Consider the following 25,954-nt stretch of genomic DNA (forward strand, 5'->3'; position numbering starts at 1 on the left):
CCAGCCGACGCGGCCACGCCTACTCGAATAGCTTGTCCTCCGATCGAGTCCACCAAGCCGACGACTAAGTCCAATCAGTTGAATCCAATCAATGGCGGCACCTTCCGATTCCGCGTCGTCGTTCTCGTTCAAGTCGCCGTCTCCTCTGCCGAGGCCAATGGGCTCGGGCAACTAGACTGAAACCCAATGCAAAGCTATGATCTTTGACCTTCATAAGTGGGTATGTTTGAAATTTGATGACATGGGTTTTGTGGGAAAAGAGAGGAGGATCTATATGGTTTGATTCAGAGAGAAATGGGTGCCCAGAATTGGTGAAATGTTAATGTTTTTTTTTTTTTTTTCGATTATGAAAAACAAATTACAACTTTGTGGTTAGATGTTAGTGTTGGTGAGCAGAATATGGTGGATTTGGTTTATGAAATGGTGGAGGAGGTGAGTCAGATGAAAACATAATTAAGGGACTGCTTTTGTTTCGAGGGATTTTACTATTTTTAGGTATCTGACTGAGACCTAGACCCACAATTCCCACTCATCAAAGCTCGGACCTTTCACCTCAATTCAGTTTAAAATTTCCACAATTTTACATGATCTGTGCGGAGTTTGAACAGTATAAGAGAAACCCATTTCAGGTTTTGCATCCTTTCTTAGAAATTCGCAGTCTTTGTTATCGTAAATGTGGTAAAATCGAAGAAAGTTTCAATCTTTAAGCCGTTTCCTGCTAGATTCTGGGTTTAATTTGGTAGGATATGCTTGAATTTAGAATATAGCCGTTGTTGGTTTTTGTTTGGGTGTAGAAGATAGTAAGGAGCGAATCTTGGTGGGTTCTAATGACAATGCCATCGGAAATGTGGTTTAATTGCACAAAACCGGCGAGATCCACCAGCAGTCCCGGCAATGGTTACAGGATGAACGTGATGGGTTCATTTCGTGACTGCGGGATGAGAAAGACGTGGGTTTGGGAAGAAACAGATGCGAGGAGGGAAGAGAATGTGAAAGAAAAATTGAGGGCAAAAAGGGAATAATCGATACGGAAAAAAAAAAAAAAACTGACATGTTTTGCTTTCCCTATGCTATTTTGATATCAGAAAATTATTAGAGTTCGCCACTTGTCCGTGTGCATTCCCTCAATCTATATATTCCAGACACCGACACTATCGGACTCTACTGGTCATGGCCAGTACATCGTTGTTTGTTTTTGGTTAAAACTTAAAAAGTAGAGTCAGGCTTTCTTCTATCTTTGTCTGTTCTACTTGTACGTACTCCGGTGACTACGATTTCATCAGCGCTTACGGTTTATCATACTTCGTTATTACATCAGCGCTTTACTCAACCCAAACAAGATGCTCACCGCCTACGCTAGCTTGTCTTCTATACTGTCCTGTGTAATTTCCATTAAAAAAGAAAAAGAATTTATTCTTCTACTAATTACTTGTGTCACAGTAATGAACCATCAAAGTGCACATGATATGGAGTGCACGAGTCTCAGAATTTTCTATTTTGAATCAAAAGGATTCATACATTGTCTCTTCTGTAGCCTGTGTCGATGTCTTGGCTTGAAAAAATAAACTTGTTAGAATTGAAACTCATCACTGTTCATACACGTTCTAGTGGTTTTCCTTTATTGATATTGAACCCATGCCAGAAAAACTAGAACTAAATCAACTGATAAAGTATCAGTTAACCAGAAAATGACTGAAAATAATCGCATTTTTTGAAGTGACTAGCTGATATGGATATATAGTTTGATAGCAGACATACCATTTCACCACCAACACAAATCATACATTGTAGTTACTAGTTAGAGACTCATAATATACAATACAACATTTTTTATCTGTCTCAATGATAGTCTACACATTCAGCTTTCCAAACTAATTGAAAATTAACAACAATTACAGTTCCCTGTTTTGTTTATTCTAGTGCTCAAGTTCTTTGCCGACCCGTACTGGATCCTGTTCCCAAGTTATATCAGAAATCCAGAATCACATGTAATGTCATATTTCTGCCCAATTGTGCCGAGTCTTCTGTATACTTCAAGCATTGTTGACCTCTGAAATGGATATGGCTGAACGCAGTCAGATGCAATTTTAAGAAACTGAATGATCTCCTCATCAAACCCTTGCCCAATCAGATATTTATCAATGGCGTCATTGAAAATGAATGAGCTAGTTGAAACATGATCAATCCATTCAACCAAAGTCTTGTGCAGACTGTTTGATGAACCAGTAGTTATAGGCTCCTTTCCTGTGATTAGCTCAACAAGCACAACTCCATAGTCATACACATCCTTCTTCACAAAATCTGACTCCCACAGACCGCTGTTAACAAACTGCCCTGACTCACTGTCACTTGAGCACAAAAACATTACTCCTCCTCGGTTCGAGATGATTGCATCTCCAAAGTTGGATATATTGGGTTCAAAATAACGATCAAGCAATATACAGTTTAAGCTTAGGCTGCGGTGGACTATTCGGAACTTGGTGTTGTGGTGGAGACATGCCAAGCCTCTTGCAACCCCAATGGCGATTTTAACCCTCAAAGGCCATTCCAAAATCTTATTAGCATCTGCCACTGGGTGCAACCAATTATAGAGGTTTCCGTTTGACATGTATTTGTACACAAGTAGCTTCTCATTGTTTTGTATGCAGAATCCGAGCAGGGGAATCAAGTTTACATGCCTCAATCTGCTCAGAGCCAGTAGCTCTGATATGAATTGCTTCTCAGATTGTTCAGAGTCATGATGCAACTTCTTAACTGCAAGAAACCAACCATTTGAAAGTTTGGCCTTGTACATAGTCCCCATTTTTCCAAATCCAATAACATTGTCCAAACCGAAGTTGTCAGTTGCTTTACTCAGTTCTGTAAAACTCATTTTATTTATTGTCCTTTCAAACCTGCCAAACTGTGGACCAAATTACAAAAGTTAGGTTACTGCATATCAGAAATATTATACATTCACTGTTGAACAAAATAGTAATAACATTACTTTTTCTACAGATGCTTGTACATATGTGTCTTTAAAAATGAAAAGGAAAATCATTGTGAAGCATTGTTTAAATAATATGATATCTATTCTAAATGCAATAAACTCGAGTAAACTAGCCAGGCAAGTAATTCAACAGAGAGAGGACCAGAGGAGAGCAAGCAAACCTGTTTTTCAGCGCCAAATTTGATCAGATTATGATGAGCTTGTTTTCTCTTGTTTCTCTTCTCTAGTAGAGAGAATACTATCCACCTCGTCTCCATCTTAATTTCTACCCATGGCACGCAACATGAGACAAACACGGCTATGAATGAAAGCGCATAACCAATTCCGAAGGGAACTTTGCAGGAATGAACATATGATATCCTTTTGTTGTTATCGCAACTTTCCAAAGGAAACCCACAGAGTCCTTTGTTATTTGCTAAACTCTCCCCTGTAATATAATAACTATAGGAAAATGGAGGAATTGGCCCCGACAAGAGATTATTATTGACCCTAAATATCTTGATCCGGTTTAGCATGCCTAGTTGAGCTGGTAGTGCACCAGTAAGTCGGTTGTGATCAAGGCCAAGTATATTAAGAAAACTGCAGTTGGCTAGGCTCTCTGGGACTTGACCAGAAAAGTTATTGTTGGAGAGATCAAGGCTGGTCGCAAAGTAAAGCAAACCAGATATGTCCCATGGGATTGGCCCAGAGAGGTGATTGTGGGAAAGGTTTAACTGCATTAAGCTTGTGCAGTTTTTGATTCCCCGAGGGAAGTTGCCCTTAAGCCCCATGCTGGAGAGGTTGAGGTTGAGGACTTTGTTCTCATGAAAGTGCCAGCACTCAACCCCGCTAAACTAGCAGATAAAACCTTCTGTGCTGTTGTTAAAGTTCCAATTGCCAAGGGAACTCAAAGGGTCCTCCAACGACTCTTTAATAGATTTCAAGCAACTGATGTCACTAGGACGACCTTCAGCATAACAAAAGGTAAATGTACCCAGTGCTAGTGACCAAACAAATAGCAGAAGCATGAGCATAAGCAAGGCTTCTTCTGCTGCTTTCATGACAGGCATCCTTGCCGTGTGAGATTTTATCAACATAATGGAACTCCTTGAGCACATATAAGCAAAAGGAAAAGGGTTGTGGAAAATGAGGACAATAGAGTGAAAGACGGGAGCAACGACTGAATAACCAAGTCAACATAGCAAAAGTCCGTTTACCATAACCAAGTCAAGCTCATCACAAGTAACAGAAATGAAATAACTCTCCTGGAAAGTGAAGGTCAGTCTATGAGATGCAAATGAATAGTCAGATAACAAATTAGCAGAGAGTAAAACACACAATGGTCCGTCGTTGCTGTTTCAAAAGGATCAGATCGAGGTCAAATTTACTATTTTACTTGTGCTTACTTCCTCTCGAACAATAATACCTACCCCCTCACTTGAAATAGACTTGCGTGTAATTGTTGGTTTAGTGGTTGGTGGCTTGTTTTTGTTGGTTTAGTGGTTGGTGGCTTGTTTTGTTGGTTTAGTGGTTGCTTGTTTTAGCTTTTACTTTTACTGTTGTTGATTGATCCCTAGTTTGTAGGGACTAGCTGTTAGTACTTTGAATGTTTCTTGTAGTCTTGTACCAATCTAGGAGACGTGCTAGTTGTAAGCTTTTTTTGTTTTCTGTTTTCTTTGTAAGGCCTTTTAAAAGCCTCCAGCTGCAATTAATGAATGGGATGTTGCATTCTCCAGATTTCGTGCTCTTGTTTCTGAGTTTCTGAGTTCAACAAATCTGGTATCAGAGCACCACTAGAGGGGCCTGATTGAGAGTAAAAGTGTGAGTGAAACTCTGCGGAAAAGAAAAGGTGAGTGTTTGAGTGAAACACAGTAAGGGAAAAGAGAAAGAGTGTGAGATGGCAGGGGAAGGGAGCAATAGCAATTTTGCTCCACCTAGTATTCCCAAGTTTGATGGAGACTATGATCTCTGGAGCATGCTAATGGAGAATCTCTTGCGATCGAAGGAGTATTGGAGCCTTGTTGAGACTGGCTACACATAGCCTGCTGAGGGAGAAGTCATGACAGCTGTGCAAAGGAAGACATTGGAAGAATTAAAGCTGAAGGACTTCAAGGTCAAGAATTACCTCTTCCAGTCCATCGATAAATCGATTCTGAAAACCATCATTCAGAAGGACACGTCCAAACATTTGTGGGATTCAATGAAGCGTAAATATCAAGGGAATAAGAGGGTGCAGCGATCTCAACTCCAAACTCTTCGTAGAGAATTTGAAATCCTGGAGATGAAGAGTGGTGAATCAGTCACAGACTACTTCTCAAGGGTGATGATGGTGGCCAATGACAAGAGGAATTACGGAGAAAATATGCAGGACGTGAAAATTGTCGAGAAAATCTTACGTACTCTCACAGATAAGGTTAACTATATTGTTTGCTCAATAGAAGAGTCGAAAGATATCGACCATCTTTCTGTAGATGAGTTGCAGAGCTCTCTGCTTGTCCATGAGCAGAAGTTTAGAAAAGGCAACAGTGATGAACAAGTTTTGAAAGTCACAAGTGTTGAGAGGCTTGGACCAAACAGGGAAGAAGATGGATTCAAAGGAAGAGGCAGAGGACGTGGGGTTTTCAGAAGTAGAGGAAGAGGGCGAGGTAGACAAAGCTTCAACAAGGCTGTAGTTGAATGCTTTAAATGCCACAAACTAGGGCATTTTCAATATGAATGCCCCAGTTGGGAGAAGCGAGTGAATTATGCAGAGCTTGAGGAGGAAGATGAACTCTTGCTGATGGCTCATGTGGAGAGGAATGACTCCAAGCGTGAAGATGTGTGGTTTCTAGATAGTGGTTGCAGCAATCATATGTGCTGCAACAAGGATTGGTTCACTAACATTGATGAGGAATTCAGGCACTCTGTGAAACTTGGCAACAATGCAAGGATGTCGGTGATGGGCAAGGGAAGCATCAGGTTAAAGGTGGATGGCTTGACTCAGGTAATTAGTGATGTTTACTTTGTTCCTGAGTTAAGAAATAACCTGCTAAGTATAGGACAATTGCAAGAGAAAGGCTTAGCCATTTTGATACAACATGGGGTCTGCAAAATTTATCATTCGATGAAGGGACTCATTATGCAAACTCCTATGACCGCAAATCGCATGTTTGTACTTTTGGCTAATGTTGTGCTCACACACTTCTCCACATGTATGCAAGCTTCTTCAGATGACCTATCACACTTATGGCACTGCCGTTACAGTCACCTAAATTACAAGGGACTCAAAACGCTGCATTATAGAAAGATGGTTAAGGGGCTGCCTCAAATCAAAGCTTCTGCAAGGGTTTGTCATGATTGCTTGGTGGGAAAGCAAATTCGGGATTCAATTCCGAAGAGTAGCCAGTGGAGAGCTTCACAAAGATTACAGTTAGTGCACGCAAACATCTGCGGACCTATTACTCCTACTTCAAACAGTGACAAGAGGTATGTACTGAGTTTTATTGATGATTTCAGCAAAAAGATGTGGGTTTACTTTCTAACCGAGAAGTCACAAGCTTTTACCATGTTCAAAAGATACAAGAGTCTAGTTGAAAAGGAAATTGGTTTCCCTATTTGTTGCTTGAGGACTGACAGAGGGGGAGAATTCACATCCAATGAATTCAATGAATTTTGTCAGTCTAATGGCATCAAACGTCAGCTCACTGCCTCCTACACTCCTCAGCAAAATGGGGTGGCTGAGAGAAGGAACCGGACGGTCATGAATTTAGTGCGTAGCATCTTGTCTGAAAAGAAGATTCCTAAGAGTTTCTGGCCAGAAGCTGTAAATTGGGTCACACATGTTCTTAATCGAAGTCCAACACAAGCTGTTCAAGATGTGACTCCTGAAGAAGCATGGAGCGGAGTCAAACCAAATGTTGGGTATTTCAGAGTCTTTGGCTGCGTTGCTCACGTCCATATTCCAGATGCCAAGAGAACAAAATTAGATGACAAGAGCTGCAAATGTGTTCTTCTTGGTGTGAGTGAAGAAACAAAGGGTTATAGGCTGTACAATCCCTTAACAAAGAGGATTATTGTAAGTAGAGATGTCGTGTTTGAAGAGAATGAAAGCTGGAATTGGGGGCGGAGTGTAGAGGACATGAAACTTGATGTGTTGGATTGGGGAGATGGTGATGAGAACTTGGAGGATCACGGTAACGATAGTAATGAGGAAATTGGAAATGATTTGCAGGCTGGTGAAGCTACTGTTGCAGAAGCAACAAATAATTCCTCTTCAAGCACGACATCTCAAGCAATCCCGCAAGCAATAGAGGAAGAAAGAGAAAGGAGGCAGCCTGTTTGGATGAGTGATTATGTGAGTGGAGTAGGTTTGGGATTGAGTGACCAAGAAGGAGAACTACACAACCTAGCTGTGTTTACTACAAATGAAGATCCGATGGACTTTGAGGAAGCTGTGAGTCAGTCCAAGTGGAGATTAGCAATGAAGAAGGAGATTGAAGCTATTGAGAGAAATAATACTTGGGAGCTGATTGATCGGCCTTTAGGTGTGAAAACCATAGGAGTGAAATGGGTGTTTAAAACGAAGTACAATGAGAAGGGTGAAGTGGACAAGTGTAAAGCTCGATTGGTGGCAAAGGGGTATGCTCAACGATTTGGCATTGATTACACAGAGGTGTACGCACCAGTGGCTAGATGGGATACCATAAGAATGATTATTGCATTGGCGGCACAAAAGAATTGGAGCATATATCAGTTGGATGTCAAAAGTGCTTTCTTGCATGGAGAACTCACAAAAGCTGTTTTTGTCGAGCAACCACAGGGTTTTGAAGTAAAGGGAGGAGAAAACAAGGTATACAAGCTCAAGAAAGCGCTCTATGGGCTCAAACAAGCCCCTAGAGCATGGTATAGCAGGATTGAGAATTATTTTGTGAAGTAAGGGTTCGAGAAATGTGACTTTGAGCATACTCTGTTCATCAAAATGGGTGCAGGAGGTAAGTGTTTAATTGTGAGTTTATATGTGGACGACTTAATTTTTACTGGCAATTGTGAGAAAATGTTTGTCAAGTTTAAAGAGTCCATGATGCAAGAGTTTGATATGAGCGATCTTGGCAAGATGAGGTACTTTCTTGGTGTGGAAGTATTGCAATGCACCGAAGGCATCTATATTAGCCAAAAGAAGTTTGCAAAGGAATTGCTTGAAAGGTTTGGCATGGATGGATGCAATTCAGTTCATAATCCTATAGTTCCTGGTGTGAAGATTGGAAAAGATGAAAATGGAGTTAGAGTGGATGCTACGACATATAAGCAGATGGTGGGAAGCCTGATGTATCTAACCGTAACAAGACCAGACTTGATGTTTGTTGTGTGTATGGCTAGCAGGTTCATGGCAAATCCCACAGAGCTTCATTTTCAGATTGTTAAGAGAGTGTTAAGGTATGTGGGAGGAACTGTGGAGCTGGGAATCTTTTACAAGAAGAGAGGAGATGAGATGTTGCAAGCTTATACTGACAGCGACTATGCCGGAGATGTGAGTGATAGGAGGAGCACGTCGGGGTATGTTTTCTCTTTAAGTGGAGGGGCTGTGTCTTGGATGTCGAAGAAACAACCTATTGTTACTTTGTCAACCACCGAGGCGGAGTATGTTGCAGCTGCCTCTTGTGCCACACAAGGTATTTGGATGCAAAGGGTGTTGGAAAAGTTGGGACTCACACAAAACTGCAGTGTTATCATTAAGTGTGATAACAGTTCCACTATAAAGTTGTCTAAAAATTCAGTGCTTCATGGGCATAGTAAGCATATAGATGTTAGGTTTCATTTCCTTTGAGACTTAACTAGAGATGGGAAGGTGAAGTTGGTTCATTGTGGCTCAAAAGATCAGGTGGCTGATATCATGACAAAACCACTCAAGCTGGATGAGTTTGTGAAGCTGCGAGAGTTGCTAGGTGTTTGTGAAGTGCCAGTGATAAACTGATTGCTCATAGCATGCAATTAGTTTAGGGGAGGATATTGTTGGTTTAGTGGTTGGTGGCTTGTTTTTGTTGGTTTAGTGGTTGGTGGCTTGTTTTGTTGGTTTAGTGGTTGCTTGTTTTAGCTTTTACTTTTACTGTTGTTGATTGATCCCTAGTTTGTAGGGACTAGCTATTAGTACTTTGAATGTTTCTTGTAGTCTTGTACCAATCTAGGAGACGTGCTAGTTGTAAGCTTTTTTTGTTTTCTGTTTTCTTTGTAAGGCCTTTTAAAAGCCTCCAGCTGCAATTAATGAATGGGATGTTTCATTCTCCAGATTTCGTGCTCTTGTTTCTGAGTTTCTGAGTTCAACAGTAATAAGCTGTTTAAAATTTAACAAACCCTGTTAAAAATATAACCATTGAGGTATCCCCAGATTCCAAGTCTCCGATCTGCTTGTCTTCTTGAGCGGCTGCCAGCTGAGCTCCTCAATTTCAAGCAAAAACACAGAGGTAAGATACTCAATTTCAAGCAAAACCCATCAATTTTAATATGAAATTCAAAGTGGTTGACTGCTTGTTTGAAGAATTCATACCTGTCTGAGTTGAACGAAGTGAGTTCATGAAATTTCATATTAGACTTGAGAGAGAGAGAGAGAGACCGAGTATTATCTTTTTCTTTTTTTTTTTCCTATGGGCTTAGGGGTAAGAATAGATTATACCCATACTTAAGGCATTTTCAGCCCAAATATCGGTTGGGCTACAGCCCAAGGAGCCTACTAGACAGTTCTGGCACTGGTCGTAGTAGGATGAATAGAACTTGGAAGGCTCCTTGAACTTTTAAAGAAAAAGAATGAATGAATCCTCAAAGGATGAATGTAGGGACGTCATATATGATCAAATTGCTTAGCTTGTTATTAGTCGGGTCAAAGTAATTAGTCAACATTATTCATTAGTAGTCTTGGTGAGTGCTATCATGGTCCTCGGTTTGGCATGTTTTAAAGACAGCTCTTCCTTTCATTTTCCGTAACTCCAAGTGGCTTATTGGTGATGGAAAGTTGGTGAATTTATAAATGGACAAGTGGTTGAATGCCCCCTTAATTGTAAAATTACAGGCTCCGAATTTTCCCAAACGTTTGATGAGTAAGGTGGAAACTTTTATTACTAATCATCACTGGACCTTGCCCAGTGAATTTTTAATTTCGTTTCTGGTTTGCGGCTGCAATACTTCACATTCCACTACCAATTGAACCTGAAAATGATGTATTAATCTGGGAGCCTTCAAGCTCAGGTTCTTTCTCCTTTTCTGATGGATACCATCTAGTTCGACAATCTTTTTCAGAAGATGGGTGGGTTTCTAAGGTTTGGCATTCTTTCATTCCACCACGGTTATCCTTACTGGCATGGCGCCTTTCCTATGATAAACTACCTACTAATGTGCAGCTTCAAAAACGGGGTATCCCAACAGTGTCTGTTTGCCAGCTTTGTACTTTTGGCTATGTTGAGGATTCTACTCATTTATTTGTCACGTGCTCATTTGCGCAACATGTTTGGCAATGGCTAGCATGCTGTTTTGGGACTATCTTACCAACTAGTGGCACTATTGGTGGGTTATTTACCTTCATTATTGGCAAGTCTTTCTCTCCCCAACTAAGAAATATTTGGCTTGCTAGTTGTCTCTATGCTCTTATGGCTATATGGAAAGCTCGCAATACCCTTAGATTTGAAGACAAGCACCCTTCCCTCATGCGAATTTTCAGCTCTCTCAAGGCTTGGCTTCGCTTTGCTACTCCTTACATGCCAGGTTATTCGAATGGTTTGGTTGACACTCAATTATTGGTTGGGTTGGGTATTCAGCCTATTCCTAAAAATCGAGTAGCGCCTCGGTTAGTTCTCTGGCACCCTCCCATTTTTCCTTGGATTAAGTTGAATATTGATGGTCTTGCAAAGGGTAATCCAGGACCTGCAGCTTGTGGTGGTGTGTTTCGTGACACTCATGGTCATTACATTGGCGGTTACTGTCTAGGTTTAGGACACAAATCTGCCTTCTATTCAGAGCTTATGGGTGTGATAATTGGGATTGAATATGCCTTCCAGTATGGTTGGCGATGCCTCTAGCTTGAATGTGATTAGACTAGTGTGATTGCATGCATCAAATCCTCATCTTTTGTCCCACCTTGGCCGCTTCGCATTGCATGGCTTACTTGCTTAGCACGTATTAGAGCAATGATCTTTCATTGTTCCCATATTCTTCGGGAAGGAAATACGGTGGCTGATAGAATGGCAAACATGGGCTTACTTTCTCCATTCCTGGTATGGCATGCTTCTCCTCTGCCTAATATATCTCCTTATCTTCATATGGATGATCTGGGATTCCCTTATCTTCATCATGATTAACTGCATGGGTTGGTGTTGGGCTTGTTTCAACATTGGCTGCTATATTTTCTACATTCCTTATAATGCAAACGTTGGTCGCTATTACTTGGACATGATGTTACAGGGGTTATTTGGTTTAATTACGAAGCTGGGTGCGGATGGCTTCTCTTGGCAGATAGTGCAATTTTTATTTTTTCTTGCATTGTGTTGCTTTGCAAGCTGTTTAATTATCTGGAAGTTGGAAAATTTTGAGGTTCTGCTTCAATTTTTTCACTTCCTTTTGTCTTTCTTTCTAGTTTTTGGGGTAAGGTTTATGCCCCCCTCCCCCTCTTCTTTAGGTTGTATTTTCTTTTTCTGTTATTAATAAAATAAAAATAGGGGGACGGGCGGTGGGTTTCTAGAGTGCGGCAAACCCCTCTCCTTTGGGATAGAGGGTGGGACTTGTTCCCTACATCGTTTGTCTCCGAGGAGCTAATATCGCCTAATCCCTTATTATTAAAAAAAAAAGAGTGCTATCATGCATGCGGAAAAAAAACGTCTTGTGCTCTTTGTTCAAGTTCCATTAACTTTGTGCTCTTGCGACTCATAATACCGAGTGGATATCACTCCGATCTTCTTCCTCATTTTAGATTACTAACCAGCTAAACTGACGAACTCAGTTGTCGTAATTTAAAACATACAATTATCTCAGAAAATACAAATTTTATGCAGAAGATGTTCGATCACATTGGAATTTGGAACCGGTAAACTCTCAAATTAAAGAATAAATGAAAAGAAATGCAATTTCCTTTAACAGGGACATTAAGCCAGTCAATAAACAACCAACTAAACTTGATTTCTAAAGTCACGTTTACCATTGAAAGCAAAAACGAAAACAACTAAAGTGGGAGAGACAGAAATGGAGCAGGGTTCTTTGCGCTAGCTTTCAAAGAAGCCAGCAGGTGAGAGGTGAACATTCTACATGTGATATAAGTTCAAAGCATGAATGTACGTGCATCATATCTAATCACTTTGTTATCAACTTTCAAAGCATGACTCGTCCGTTTTTACCTATAATTTTATTGAATTCATGTCATTTTTATGGTATCATATCATCTCGTTTATATATCGTAAAACACAAACAAAAAAAAACAAAAAGTGAGGGGAAAAAAAACACATCTTACATCGATCAAAACAATCAAGATCCAATACAAATACCACCAAAGGGGTTAGACCAAGACAACTTATTAAGTAACTAGCTCGCTGCTCATTGCAAGGCCAGGCTACAGAGGAAGCTCGCGCGATCAAACAATAATAGGATCAGAGCTGCCAGCGCCACAGGCTCAAGCAACTACTACTTCAATTCGTTCAAACAATCAACTACTACACACACACACTAAAGATCTTCTAGGGTATAATCTACTTAATTCGATCTCTTCCTTTTGCCCCAAGCACTATAGACAACTTGTAGGCAGCACCATACCCGCAGATGTTCCACCAGCATTGCTACAAGAAGCTAGAGCTTCTTGGTTCTTGTATGTGAACTTCACATTCTCCAATCTGATTCTGCTACATGGGTACTTTGAACTACAATCGAATTTCACTGCAACTTCTGTTGCCGATGTGCCATGAATGTCTTGATATGTCACATCACTGATTTTAACTCCAGAAACCTGCATTACATATTGGGTCAGATCTCATGCTTATTAACAACAAAGGTTGTGGGCGTGGCCGATATCTGATGAAAGTTAGGTCATGATGTCTTACCTGGCCAGGGCAGCCCTTTTTGTCGGGACAATATTGTTGATCGATGACGATCGGATTTTGAACGTTAATCATGACAGCATGTTGGAAAAGAATGTTCCTGGCAAATCCAGTGCTAGCCCTCCCCCAGGACTTGATTCTCACACCATTTTGAGTATTGGTAAATGTCACTGTTTTCACCGTTACATTTTGCACACCAGCTTCCTGTAGGTCTTTGCCTAGACTCCCAATGCTGCACCACAACCATACCAAAACTTAGAAATTTTCAAACCCTAAAAATCTCACAAAAATATAATTCAGTACTCATGATATGTATGGATATCTTTAAGGTTTAAGTACCTAATTCCATGACCCGGTCCGCATGCAACATTTTCAATCCACAAGTTAGAAGTGCCGGGACCAATTGATACACAATCATCACCAGTAGAGATCTTTGAGTTGAGAATGGTAACACCCGATGACATTTGAACATGGATACCGTCGGTGTTAGGGCTGTTGCCGGAGGCCGATACTTTAACCCCTTGCATTTTCACATTGTTGCAACCGTTAACGACTATGTGAAACATTTGGCTGTTTAGAGATACCAATCCGCTAACCACAATATTGTTGGAGTTGGAAAAACTCAATGTCTGCATATAACCGAGATATTAGTTTTTAGTTTTTTTTTTTTTTTTTTTGATAACCGAGATATTAGTTAATTAATGCACAACATAATTCATGCTAAGTAAGCATCCGTTCTTTAAGCAATCAATAATTATATTTATAGTACATTGACCTTTGAAATTTTCACTACTAATATTGAAAAGTAGGCTATAAGCACATGCATTGGATATTTATCAAAGTTTCTTGTTCTGACAACTTATCAATGGCAGAGATACAGGAGAAAAATTGTGCGAGTGATGGATGGAAGAGAGGTATTGGGATCACATGCATGCATCAGTGCATGGTTTATGGCTTTATACTTAATTCACAGGGATCGTGGGATTATCTCCAGATTACGAATCAAATGAAAGAACACTCATTTGTAAGTTTAACTCAAAATCCTCAATTTTAATCAGTAAAGCAAGGAGAATAATGCTCTTAAATTAAGCTAGTGAAACGGTTACCTGTCTATATATTCCATTCCCAAGAAAACTATAAACTCACACGTAACTAATGCATATATATAACCAGTTTGGTGACCTAGAATGCGAAAGAAGCAGTAAGAATTAACAGTAATTACTTGGAATGGAAAATAATCTTGAATCAGAGACAACTGGAATGGGAGAAGCAAGGAATTAGTATTGATTCTGGAGGAGTTGATTCCTAAACCCATCTCCCCCCATTCGTAATCAAATTCCTAAGTATTCAGGAATCGATTCCTTATAAGGAGGTGAGACCTACACCAATTCCGATTCCTTATAAGGAGGTGGGACCTACACCAATTCCGATTCATTCATGTGTTAGTAAACAAATCCAGAATCATTCCGATTCCTTTATGTGTTAGTAAACATAGGAAAATCATTCTCTCCCATTCCAAGTGAGTAAACTTCCGTCAATCACTCAATCCTGCCCACTAATCTATTCAACTTTTTACAGTTACTGTAGAGGAATTCAGATGGACTCTTCATCAACTTTTCTTATATTCTTGCATGCATGTGTGAATAAACAATGTTAGCCCTGATTAAAGAACAAGTTTAATTAGATTGGAGAAGTAATTATGGTGCTTAATTGCTTACCGTGGCTCCCGTGGGGCAACTCTTGCCGGAGTTCTTGCAAGCCCACAAACCAGTGCCTTGACCGTCAAGAATTCCTCCGGAAATGGTGACTCCGCTGACGTGCAGAAAGAGAAGCCAGTTACCGGCATTTCCGATGACCTGGTAATCGGACGGAGCAACAAGGGTGCCGGCGATGCGGAAGGTGATGCGGCTGTTCTTGCATGGTCCGCTGAACAAGGCATTGCGGAGCAAGAACCTCCCTGCCGGCACGTAAATCACGGCGGGTTTCACCGAGGCACAAGCTTTAGCCCATGCAGAAAGGAAGGCCTTAGTTGAGTCGGTCTTGCCATCTGGTTTGGCTCCTAAGGTGGTCACGCTGTAAGTGACTGCCTTGGCCATGGCGGAGTTGATGAAAATAAATAGGAATATGGTTTGCCATTTGTGGTTTGCCATCTGACCAGTTGATCGATTTACTGAGATAATCGATTGAAAATGAGAAAGAAAGACGGTAAGTCGGTATGTCTTAAATAATTTGAGAAAATACTAGAGAGCTAATGATGGGTGGAGTTGGAAGAAGGCCTTGTGGGTATCGGAAGCAGGTTGATTGTGAGGAAGTTGAAACGGTTGGGGGTATTTATAGGCTTAAAATAAGGTGAGGTGAGAGAGTATGTTTTATTAGTTCATTAATTAGGGCTTGTAACAAAAAAAATAAGCGCCCTAAAGCAAGGAAACAAACGGCGCCGAAATGTCCTTACGTAGGTTGCTATATATGATGTTATGAACTTAGACTAGCTTGGAGGGATAAATTGCTTTTCTCATAATTAGGTTTAGCTCTCCTCTTAACCTCTTTCCTTAACCAATTTGACCTTGCGTAAACTTATTCATTTAGCTGTTAATTTGTTACAAGTAGTACGTATAGCATCAGGTGATCGATCAACGTACCCAGCCCCATTCCTTTGCTTCTTCTTTTCGGGTGCGTATAATGCGTGACAATATTTGCTATTGTTTTGCCTTTATCTTGCTTCAACGGCAAGTTCATATACTGTTTGACATTCATACCGTGCTAGCTATATGTCTATTCCATAAATTGCCATAATAATTAACTTCTTGTCCTATTCAATTCCCGCATAACCTTTTTATGCGGTCATTAGTTCATTACGTACTTGATTGCTTTGTAGTACTTCAAATTAAGAAATTCAACCGTCATACATGATTATATAGTAAAACTTAAAACATAATATTTACAGAAATCGATCAAAGCAAGAAAAATAACACTGTGAAAGGCAAAGAAAAACAGATGGTAAGTCACCATCTGCTTTTCTTGTCAATTGGTGGTGTTGAGAGTTTGTGGTTTAAATTATTGCAAGGATAAATTTCAATTTAGTGTGGTTTGGGGGTAACATCATGTTAGTCTCTGCTCTTTCAATTTCATCAGCAACACCCCTATGCTTTCAATTTCAATCAGCCGTGCCTAAATTTTACTGTTCCTTCCAATTTGAACGTTAACTTTGACTGGATTGACAAAGCAAAATTTGGACGGAACAATAAAATTTGGGCATGGCTGATTGAAATTGAAAGCACAGGGGTGTTGCTGATCAAATTGAAAGAGCATGGACTGACATGATGTTACTCCCAAACCACAGGGTACTAAACTAAAATTAATCCTTATTGCAATTAACTACTGAATGTGGTCTGTTGAGTAATGTTTAAAAAATAATAATAATAATAATAAATAAATAAAATTGAATGACTGTTGTGGAGGATTCCCATATTGAACTAGTTGTGGAGGATTCCAATATTGAACAGTTGTGGATTCCATATTTGGACTAATTCAGTTGTGAAGGATTCCCATATTAACTAGTTCAACAGTTTGTACTTTGTACTTTGTAGTTAGACATATCTGGCTTTTTTGCATTGAGCCTCCACTCCAGTAGCCAAAACAGAAAACACCGTGTGTATATTCCGTCTTCTTCCTGTCGGACAGTATAAACCAAACAATAAAGACCGACTATAGCAAGACTTTAATATACCCTAAAAAAGTAAAACTAAGAACTGATCATATGTCGAGTACCAATTCTTCAAATACTTCGTTTTTACTTATATATGTGATATACTTGATAACGTTTTGTTCTCTTAAGGCTAGAATCAAGATATATCTGTTTGCAATACCTTTGTGATCATTACTTAATGGTATGCTAGCAATAGCTTGCTGCATTAACTAAAGTATGTATACATATAGATGGGAAATATGAATTTGTTAATGGGAACGGATGGAGAATTTAGCATGTTAGCTCTGTTAAGTATTTACTTTTGTTAAGTTTATAATGAATCTATGATGATTAGTTGGGTGTATAATGCAATTTGATTGAAAATTAATGCAGATGCAAATTATATATATATATATATATATATATATATATATATTTATATGTTAGAATATATAGAAGGGCTAGATAACGTGGCAAATGGAGTAGAAGACGGAGAAGCAACCGTCGTAATTCTCGTGTCGCAAAACTCTAAATTATATAATAGATCAAAACATGTTCTAGTTCTGAATATTATATCCAATTAGTCTAAAAAAGAAACTCTATTTTCTTTCGAACTGCTGCAGCTGCTGACTCCTTGATCGCTATGGGGTGAAATAACAATTTTCTCATACCATCATGCTTTTATCCCCTCCAGTTAATTATGTTCTCATTGCTGTAATCTGCTAGCTTTCTTAGGTTTTGTGCAAGCATGCATCGATCGTCCACTGAATCAAGCTTTCTTAATCAATCAGATCACCGGTTACCACTTACCGACCACACGATAAAGGCGCTACATTTAGTATCTAAACCTAAAAACGACTGCTCGCTCTGCTTCTTCACATAGTATTGTATAATAATTAACGCACCTTTTTCGACTCAACATATATACTTGTGACTTTTGAGCAAGGAAAACCTTCAGTACAGTGTGAACTCCCCACATTCTCTTCTCAAAAAATATAAAAAATAAAAACTCCCCTCATTTATTTCAAGCACCATTCTTGCATTTGACCCTTCGCCGTCCACTCATCAAAATTGATGACATTAAGTAATTCAGAATTTCTTGCCAACAAAATAGTTAAGAATATGATTGCATAAATTTTATGGGCATGTGTTTTCAAACTTACCACATACTTATAACTCTGTGTCTTTATCAAGATTAATTCATGTAAGCTCACTAATTTGAGAGGCCAATGAGTGATCGTGCAGTGCTACGTACCTTTATTTTTAGCAAACACCAAGACACAATAATCACTCCCTCCGAATCTACGATATGAAAAAAAAATCAACTAGAGTAATATAAACTGGGAATCTTAGACCGGAACAATGATAATCAGATACATATATTTTTATTTACTTTTGAATTATCCAATTAAATATTAAAAGTAAGATCCTCACGATGCATGTGTTGAAGCCTCGATTCCAGGTTTCACCATTGTAACATAGCATATCCTAACTGATAATATATATTCCTGAGGTTCTTTGATTATAATGTTTTCTAAATCTCCCAATAAAAAATTGAATTGTATGTGTGTGCGCGCGCTTGCGGTTTTTCTTGCTTGCTTCCATGAGTTTAGGGCATGATTTAGGGTTTCTCAAGCGCACTACGTACCGAGTACGTACGTGGCAGAATTATGTTGGTGAGCTTCATTTACTCTGAATCAACCAGAGCAAACCATGTGAGCCCAAGCCCCAAGGCACAGCCACTACACCCCATGTTATCAAACAATTTACAATTCTAAGCAACATATATATATACACAGGTTTCCATTGGGTCTTCCCCTCCCTAAAAACACACAAGGTCTTCTCTGCAATTTGATGTAGTAGTATTAACAATCTATGGTTTGATTAATTCAAGTCATGCAGTTACATAAATATGTAGTGCTTTCTCTACAATTGCCAAAGGGCTTTCAAATTACGAGAAACATTTTCAGTAGACAGTAGCTATCTAGCTAAAGCGATTGAAAGTGCTTGATGAGCCAGCACCATGCAAGAGAAAAGGCATTGCGTGAGCAGAGAATTTTCAATCAAGAGCATGCAATTACTTTCATCATATACATATAATATATATGTATTAATATATCATATATGTAGCTAGCTAATAATAACTTAAGTTCATGCATTTGATGATTAACGTGCGTGCCAATGTTTAGAAAGACTATGGATATTAGATAATCATGAGTCGTGTTTGTATTTAATTGTATACAGGTCAAAGTAGTTATATAGCTAGGATACAATGATATATGATGTATCGTATAGTGTAACGATCGTGGAACGCCATAGCTAGCTAGCGATCGAGGTGCATGTTCAATGATTAATTGATACTGGCGTCAACCATGAACAGTTTGCGAGCGTAGAAGTACCGATCGAGTGAAACAAATAAAAAATGTATGTATAGGATTAATTAGTAATTTACTAATCAAAAAAGAGAGAAGCTGATCGAATTAGGTTTTCCAATTGCCATGTGAAGTAGTTGTTAATACATGGAGAAGTTATATATATAAAAGATCCTGCGATGCCATATATATATATATGGAGAAATTATATATATATATATATATATATATATATTGTTTGAACTCAAAATGAACATTTTGGCCTGATAAGGCGTGTATTGGAAAAAGTGGCTCAAGCTATATATTGTCGACAAGTTCGAAATCTTAAATAAAGCATACTTGCAGAATTATGAAAAATTATGCGAGCTGCAAGAAAAGGAAATGATGGAAGCATGGAAATAAAAAGTTAACTTTAACACATTTTCCTACTTCGGCTAGGAGAAACTGAGCTAATCAAAGAAGGAGGGGCGGCAGACCAACCAAACGAAATCCAAATGAGCTAAAACTTTCAAGATTCATTCTAGACATCCCAATGATCATTTCTTATGAATAGTGAAAGAGCTAGTTTGGAGTAGAAAACCTTCAAACAATCAGTCCAGTTTTCTGAAAGACAAAATTAGAAAACCGGACCTGCAAGAAGTCCAGCAGCGTTTTCGGCCCAACCACATGGAAGTAAGCTCTGAAATTTTACCAGAATGATCTATACTCATGGTGGATCATTTGATATGAAGAAGTCGAAGGCCCATTCTGAATTCTTGGTGGATATATAATTGAAGGAATAAAGGAGAAGAAAGTGACTCAAAACCACTCCAAAACTCATCATTTTCAACTCCATTTAGTGCTCCACTATCTCACTTAGTGCTCCACTATCTCCTTTAGTGCTCCACTATATCACTTAGTGCTCCACTATCTCATTTGTTTAAGGCCAACCACTATGACATGGTAGCCTATATATAGAGGCTACAATAAGTAACAACACACACAATTCATCAACAACAATCTCTACGATTATCCAAGCCTCTCCAAGAGCAACCCCTCTTCTTTTTTACCGGTGACCACACTTAAGTCCCAGAATCCTCAAGAGCCGACTGTTAGTGCCACCAAACCCTCTGTCAAATTGCTTCGGTCCTAGTCTCCTCGGGAGCCGACTGTAGTACCACAACCACAACGGTTACGGAACCAGTCAAGCAAGGGTAACGTCCTCGCAAGCCAGCTAAGCTAAAGTCACGCTTTGGCAAGTTCTCTCCACATGGAAGTAAGCTCTGAAATTTCACCAGAATGATCTACACTCATGGTGGATCATTTGACATGAAGAAGTCGAAGGCCCATTTTGAATTCTTGGTGGAGATATAATTGAAGGAATAAAGGAGCAGAAAGTGACTCAAAATTAACCACTCCAAAACTCATCATTTTCAACTCCATTTAGTGCTCCACTATCTCCATTTAGTGCTCCACTATCTCCTTTAATGCTCCACTATCTCATTTAGTGCTCCACTATCTCACTTAATGCTCTACTATCTCATTTGTTTAAGGCCAATCACTATGGCTTGGTAGCCTATATATAGAGGCTACAACAAGTAACAACACACACAATTCATCAACAACAATCTCTACGATTATCCAAACCTCTCCAAGAGCAACCCCGCTCCTTCTCTTACCGGTGACTACACTCCAGTCCCAGAATCCTCAGGAGCCGACTGTCAGTGCCACCAAACCCTCTATCAAAGTGCTTCGGTCCTAGTCTCCTCGGGAGCCTACTATAGTACCGCGACCACAATGGTTAAGGAACCAGCCAAGCAAGGGTAACGTCCTCGCAAACCAGCTAAGCTAAAGTCACACTTTGGCAAGTTCTCTCTACTTCCCGGTTATTTCGCTTTGCTCGACCTACAACGTTGAGTATCGACTTGGTCACATAAGACAAAGTCCTCCAACACGAGGCACAGAAGACCCCCACGACGAGGTTGGTGCTCTCCTCGTCTACAGTCACTCGAAAGAAGTCATGTCTAGGGACACCGCTGACGACCTCACCAGCTGCAACAAAACTAGAGCCAAACATTTTGGTGCGCCCAGTGGGACACTAAGTTGGTAAGGGGTTGTGAATCATAACGGAATAGGTGAAGTCTCTTTTGTTAATATTGGCCTAAACACTTTATTGGTGCCTAGTTCAGGTCCCTTAAAGTTAAGGGCGGCTTTTATTAACACTTGTTGAACTGTCTTCACACTTATGACCTTTCTCATCTTAGTAAGTATAGCCTATGTGAAATGGTGTCTAGAAAGGGGATAACGTTCATGACAGGTTCTTGAATCCAGAAGTGCGTGCAAATGGGCCTAAACCACTAAGTGGGAGTAGCTCATGCCAAAATGGATTCTGCCTCTCTTGTTCGCCCTCCCCCACCTGGCCATTTCAGTAAGATTGCCTAAAGGATTTGAAAGAAAATTTGTGTCTAGGCGACTATACTTGGGCCGCATGTCTAAACCTTGATTCACAATGTCTTATTGAATTCAGCTACTTATTCAATTCAGACATCCAGAAGCCATTGGTGAGTCAAGCGCAAACCCTTATCAAAAGGTTTACGTTAACTGCCCGAAACACAAGACCTTCAGTTACAGACCGCATCGACTTTTTCACTGCAAGCAAGTACAGTCTGTAACTGGAGGTCTTGTGTTTCGGGCAGTTAACGTAAACCTTTTGATAAGAGATTGCGCTTGACTTCCCAATGGCTTTTGGATGTCTGAATTGAATAAGTAGCTGAATTCAATAAGACATTGTGAATCAAGGTTTAGACATGTGGCCCAAGTATAGTCGCCTAGACACAAATTTTCTTTCAAATCCTTTAGGCAATCTTACTGAAATGGCCAGGTAGGGGAGGGCGAACAAGAGAGGCAGAATCCATTTTGGCATGAGCTACTCCCACTTAGTGGTTTAGGCCCATTTGCACGCACTTCTGGATTCAAGAACCTGTCATGAACGTTATCCCCTTTCTAGACACCATTTCACATAGGCTATACTTACTAAGATGAGAAAGGTCATAAGTGTGAAGACAGTTCAACAAGTGTTAATAAAAGCCGCCCATAACCTTAAAGGACCTGAACTAGGCACCAATAAAGAGTTTAGGCCAATATAAATAAAAGAGACTTCACCTATTCCGTTATGATTCACAACCCCTTACCAACCTAGTGTCCCACTGGGCGGGCCAAAATGTTTGGCTCCAGTTTTGTTGCAGCTGGTGAATAGTATCTTTTCTGCGTGGGCGTGCCAGCACAGTTTGGGTGAGGTCGTCGGCGGTGTCCCTAGACCTGACTTCTTTCGAGCGACTGTAGACGAGGAGAGCACCAACCTCATCGTGGGGGTCTTCTGTGCCTCGTGCTGGAGGACTTTGTCTTGTGTGACCAAGTCGATACTCAACGTTGTAAGTCGAGCAGAGCGAAATCACCGGGAAGTAGAGAGAACTTGCCAAAGCGTGACTTTAGCTTAGCTGGTTTGCGAGGATGTTACCCTTGCTTGGCTAGTTCTGTAACCGTTATGGTCTAGGTACTACAGTCGGCCCCCAAGGAGACTAGGACCGAAGCACTTTGACAGAGGGTTTGGTGGCACTGACAGTAGGCTCCTGAGGATTCTGGGACTGGAGTGTAGTCACCGGTAAGAGAAGGAGGGGGGTTGCTCTTGGAGAAGCTTGGATAATCATAGAGATTGTTGTTGATGAATTTTGTGTGTTGTTTCTTGTTGTAGCCTCTATATATAGGCTACCAAGCCATAGTGGTTGGCCTTAAACAAATGAGATAGTAGAGCACTAAGTGAGATAGTGGAGCACTAATTAAGATAGTGGAGCACTAAAGGAGATAGTGGAGCACTAAATGGAGATAGTGGAGCACTAAGTGAGATAGTGGAGCACTGAATGGAGTTGAAAATTATGAGTTTTGGAGTGGTTTTGAGTCACTTTCTGCTCCTTTATTCCTACAATTATATTTCCACTAAGAATTCAGAATGGGCCTTCGACTTCTTCATATCAAATGATCCACCATGAGTGTAGATCATTCTGGTAAAATTTCAGAGCTTACTTCCATGTGGTTGGGCCGAAAACGCTGCTGGACTTCTTGCAGGTCCGGTTTTCTAATTTTGTCTTTCAGAAAATTGGACTGATTGTTTGAAGGTTTTCTACTCCAAACTAGCTCTTCAACTATTCATAAAAAAATGATCATTGGGATGTCTAGAATGAATCTTGAAAGTTTTAGATCATTTGGATTTCATTTGGTTGGTCTGCCGCCCCTCCTTCTTTGATTAGCTCGGTTTCTCCTAGCCGAAGTAGGAAAATGTGCTAAAGTTGACTTTTCATTTCCATGCTTCCATCATTTCCTTTTCTTGCAGCTAGCATAATCTTCCATAATTCTGCAAGTAGACTTTATTTAGCCTCTAAATAATATATTTTGAACTTGTCGACAATATATAGCTTGAGCCATTAAGTGGCTCAATTTCTCCATGACATGCCTTGTCAGGTCAAAATGCTCATTTTGGCTTTAAACATTGGCCCCCAGACCTCAAAGTCAAAGTTCTTCATCTTGACTGAAGAGGTCTTGAATCAGCACTGCTCTTATAATGTCGTTGAGCCGGAAAGCTACTTTTATTGGCTTAACTAATATTAGTTGACTGATTTCATATAGGCCTCTAAATAGGCCATAAAGCTTGAATGCCATAATCTAAATTGCCTTTGTCATGAACTGACGCTTTCTTTGCCAACTTTATTGCCCCCCATGTGTCTGATGTCTGGTATGCAGTGAATTGGTGAAACTTGGGCAGGTTGTAGGAGATCAGAACTTTAGCGTGCATACGAAGGAGACTGCTTTTGATCGCGAATGAGGATCCTTCTCTTCCTTGGTGGTAGCTTCGCCTTGTGTATAGCAGCAAGTATCTTCCTTGTTCATTAGCTCTCTATTGAGAATACGATTGCTGCAGAAAAAGCCCAACTCGATGAACCTTTCACCTTTGGCTGCTTCTGAAGAAATGGACCGCAACCTGGCCCGTGTCAGAGAACGGGCCACTCAGGCCTAAGCTAGTGCTATTGCGGTGAACCTCTGCGTGGAGGAACTTTGCTTGAAATTGAGCTTCACGGGCCAATCTCTGTAGGCCTTCTCGAAAACCGTTCGGTCTCCTCACGTGCTACTACTCTCTTTTTCCCGAGATTTGGAATTACTAATCTCGATTTACTAACATCGGTTTGACTCTTAAACCATCCATCCAAGGGTGGGAATTTGCCTGAAGTCCCAATAAATAGTTGTATTTTGGGCAGGGAATACTCACAACAAATCTTCTGAAACATTCAAGAAATGGTCTTTCAGTCCTTGCTTCTCTTTCTCCTTCTTCACAAATCTTCCCCTCATGAAATGACCTTTAGCCTCTAAATTTTAGGCTTTATGGTGTAATCTTAAGCCTGAGTTAGGCCTTATGGCGTAATCTTAGGCAACCCCGTGTTTTTTACCTTTGACAGCATGGATGGAATGTATAGGCTTTCAGGGGAAAAGAAGCACGGGGAGCTCCATTAATGTGGGATCTTCAGTCATTTTTGTTCATCTTTGTTAGGATCCCCCACTTGGAGCAAATCGGGGAAGGAAGAAAAGCCACATTAAGGCCAAAGATCCTTCCTCGAACCCCTTCCTTCTGAAATCGGACCAAACCGAGTCCTCCAGATGGAAGGGGCCTTGGTTATTATCTCCCTTCTCCCTGTCTCTCTTCTTGACAGAATCTTGGAGGGATGAGAAGGGATGGACTCTTTGAAGGAATAGGTTCAAGCTACAGAATGGCTGTTCCCATACTTCATGTCCAAATAATGGTGGTTACCAAGGCTAAAGGGGGTGTGGAGATTCAAGCCGTTATTCGGTTCCTTCACTCTCTGCCCCTCCCGGAGATAATGGCCCAGCTCAACCCGACGTTAGATTCCATAGCTGCTTCCAATTGAGGGGGCTTGGAGGCTCCATTTTCTTTCACTAGAGTCTTCCCTTCTCATGGATAATGGCGTTGGCCAAGCCTATGTTAGGTTCCTCTGCCGCTTCCGTGTAAAGGGGGTGCGGGGGCTCCGTTACTCCTCTTTTTCCTTCCCTGAAGTCTGCCCCTCCTTGGGGGCACGGCTCAACCCGACGTTGGATTCCATAGCTGCTTCCACTTGAGGAAAGATTCAAAAGATATCCGAAGATTCATGTTTTGTATTTTAGCAACCTTTGGCTTTGTAATGAATGTACTGCTTTTGGCCGCAAAGCCACTTTATGAATATAATATTATTTTCTTATCATGATATTCAAATATCTATGAGAAGCCAATAATTGTGTCTCGCAAGGCCCCAAATATAGGCCCCTATAGTTGTATATTGAAAATAATATGAATTTTTAAAATATACTCCGCATCAAAAAGAGCCTCGCGGCGAGGGTTTTGAGAAAATATTTATCTTTTGGATCCACTTACTGGCCCTAACTCAAAACTCTTGGTTTTATCTTCTTAATGAGTCTTTAATTTTGTATTAACTAGCTGTTGCAAACTCCACCGTGAGAATATAATATTGAAAATGGAACAGTTACCTCCTCGAAAACCGTTCGATTCCCCCACACGCCAATAACCCCTTCTTTTCCCAGATTTAGGGCACTAATCACTCGTTGAAAAAAAACGGTCGTGAAAAAATAATCTCGTGAATAGAATAGTTACCTCATCGAAAACCGTTCGGTTCCCCCACGCGCCAATAATCCATTATTTTCCAAGATTTAGGGCATTAATCAAGATTTACTGACACTTAGTTTGACTTTTCGACTGTCCATCCAAGGCTGGAGATTTGTCTGCCCTGTTCCTATAAATAGGTGCATTTTGGGGATGGGAACGTTCATGCCAAAAACCTTCCTCTGAGTT

At 40.3% G+C, this 25,954-nt stretch overlaps 2 protein-coding genes across 2 annotated transcripts; both read right to left on the minus strand.

Annotated features, from left to right (window-relative positions):
* Nucleotides 1–1,760: 1,760 nt before the first annotated feature.
* On the minus strand, nucleotides 1,761–4,422 carry LOC112184399 (probably inactive leucine-rich repeat receptor-like protein kinase At5g48380). The gene is made up of 2 exons (XM_024322656.2): nucleotides 3,151–4,422; nucleotides 1,761–2,902 (listed from the first exon to the last, which is right to left on the minus strand). The coding sequence occupies exons 1-2, from the start codon at nucleotides 3,757–3,759 to the stop codon at nucleotides 1,964–1,966; spliced, it is 1,548 nt and encodes a 515-aa protein (XP_024178424.1). The 5' UTR covers nucleotides 3,760–4,422; the 3' UTR covers nucleotides 1,761–1,963.
* A 7,999-nt stretch (nucleotides 4,423–12,421) lies between these two features.
* Nucleotides 12,422–15,287, minus strand: LOC112184400 (polygalacturonase). The gene is made up of 4 exons (XM_024322657.2): nucleotides 14,730–15,287; nucleotides 13,351–13,640; nucleotides 13,015–13,243; nucleotides 12,422–12,920 (listed from the first exon to the last, which is right to left on the minus strand). Exons 1-4 carry the CDS (start codon nucleotides 15,159–15,161, stop codon nucleotides 12,702–12,704), a joined length of 1,170 nt encoding a protein of 389 aa, XP_024178425.1. The 5' UTR covers nucleotides 15,162–15,287; the 3' UTR covers nucleotides 12,422–12,701.
* Nucleotides 15,288–25,954: the final 10,667 nt, after the last annotated feature.

Source organism: Rosa chinensis, chromosome 2 (genome assembly GCF_002994745.2).
Source record: "Rosa chinensis cultivar Old Blush chromosome 2, RchiOBHm-V2, whole genome shotgun sequence".
NCBI classification, from domain to species: domain Eukaryota; kingdom Viridiplantae; phylum Streptophyta; class Magnoliopsida; order Rosales; family Rosaceae; genus Rosa; species Rosa chinensis.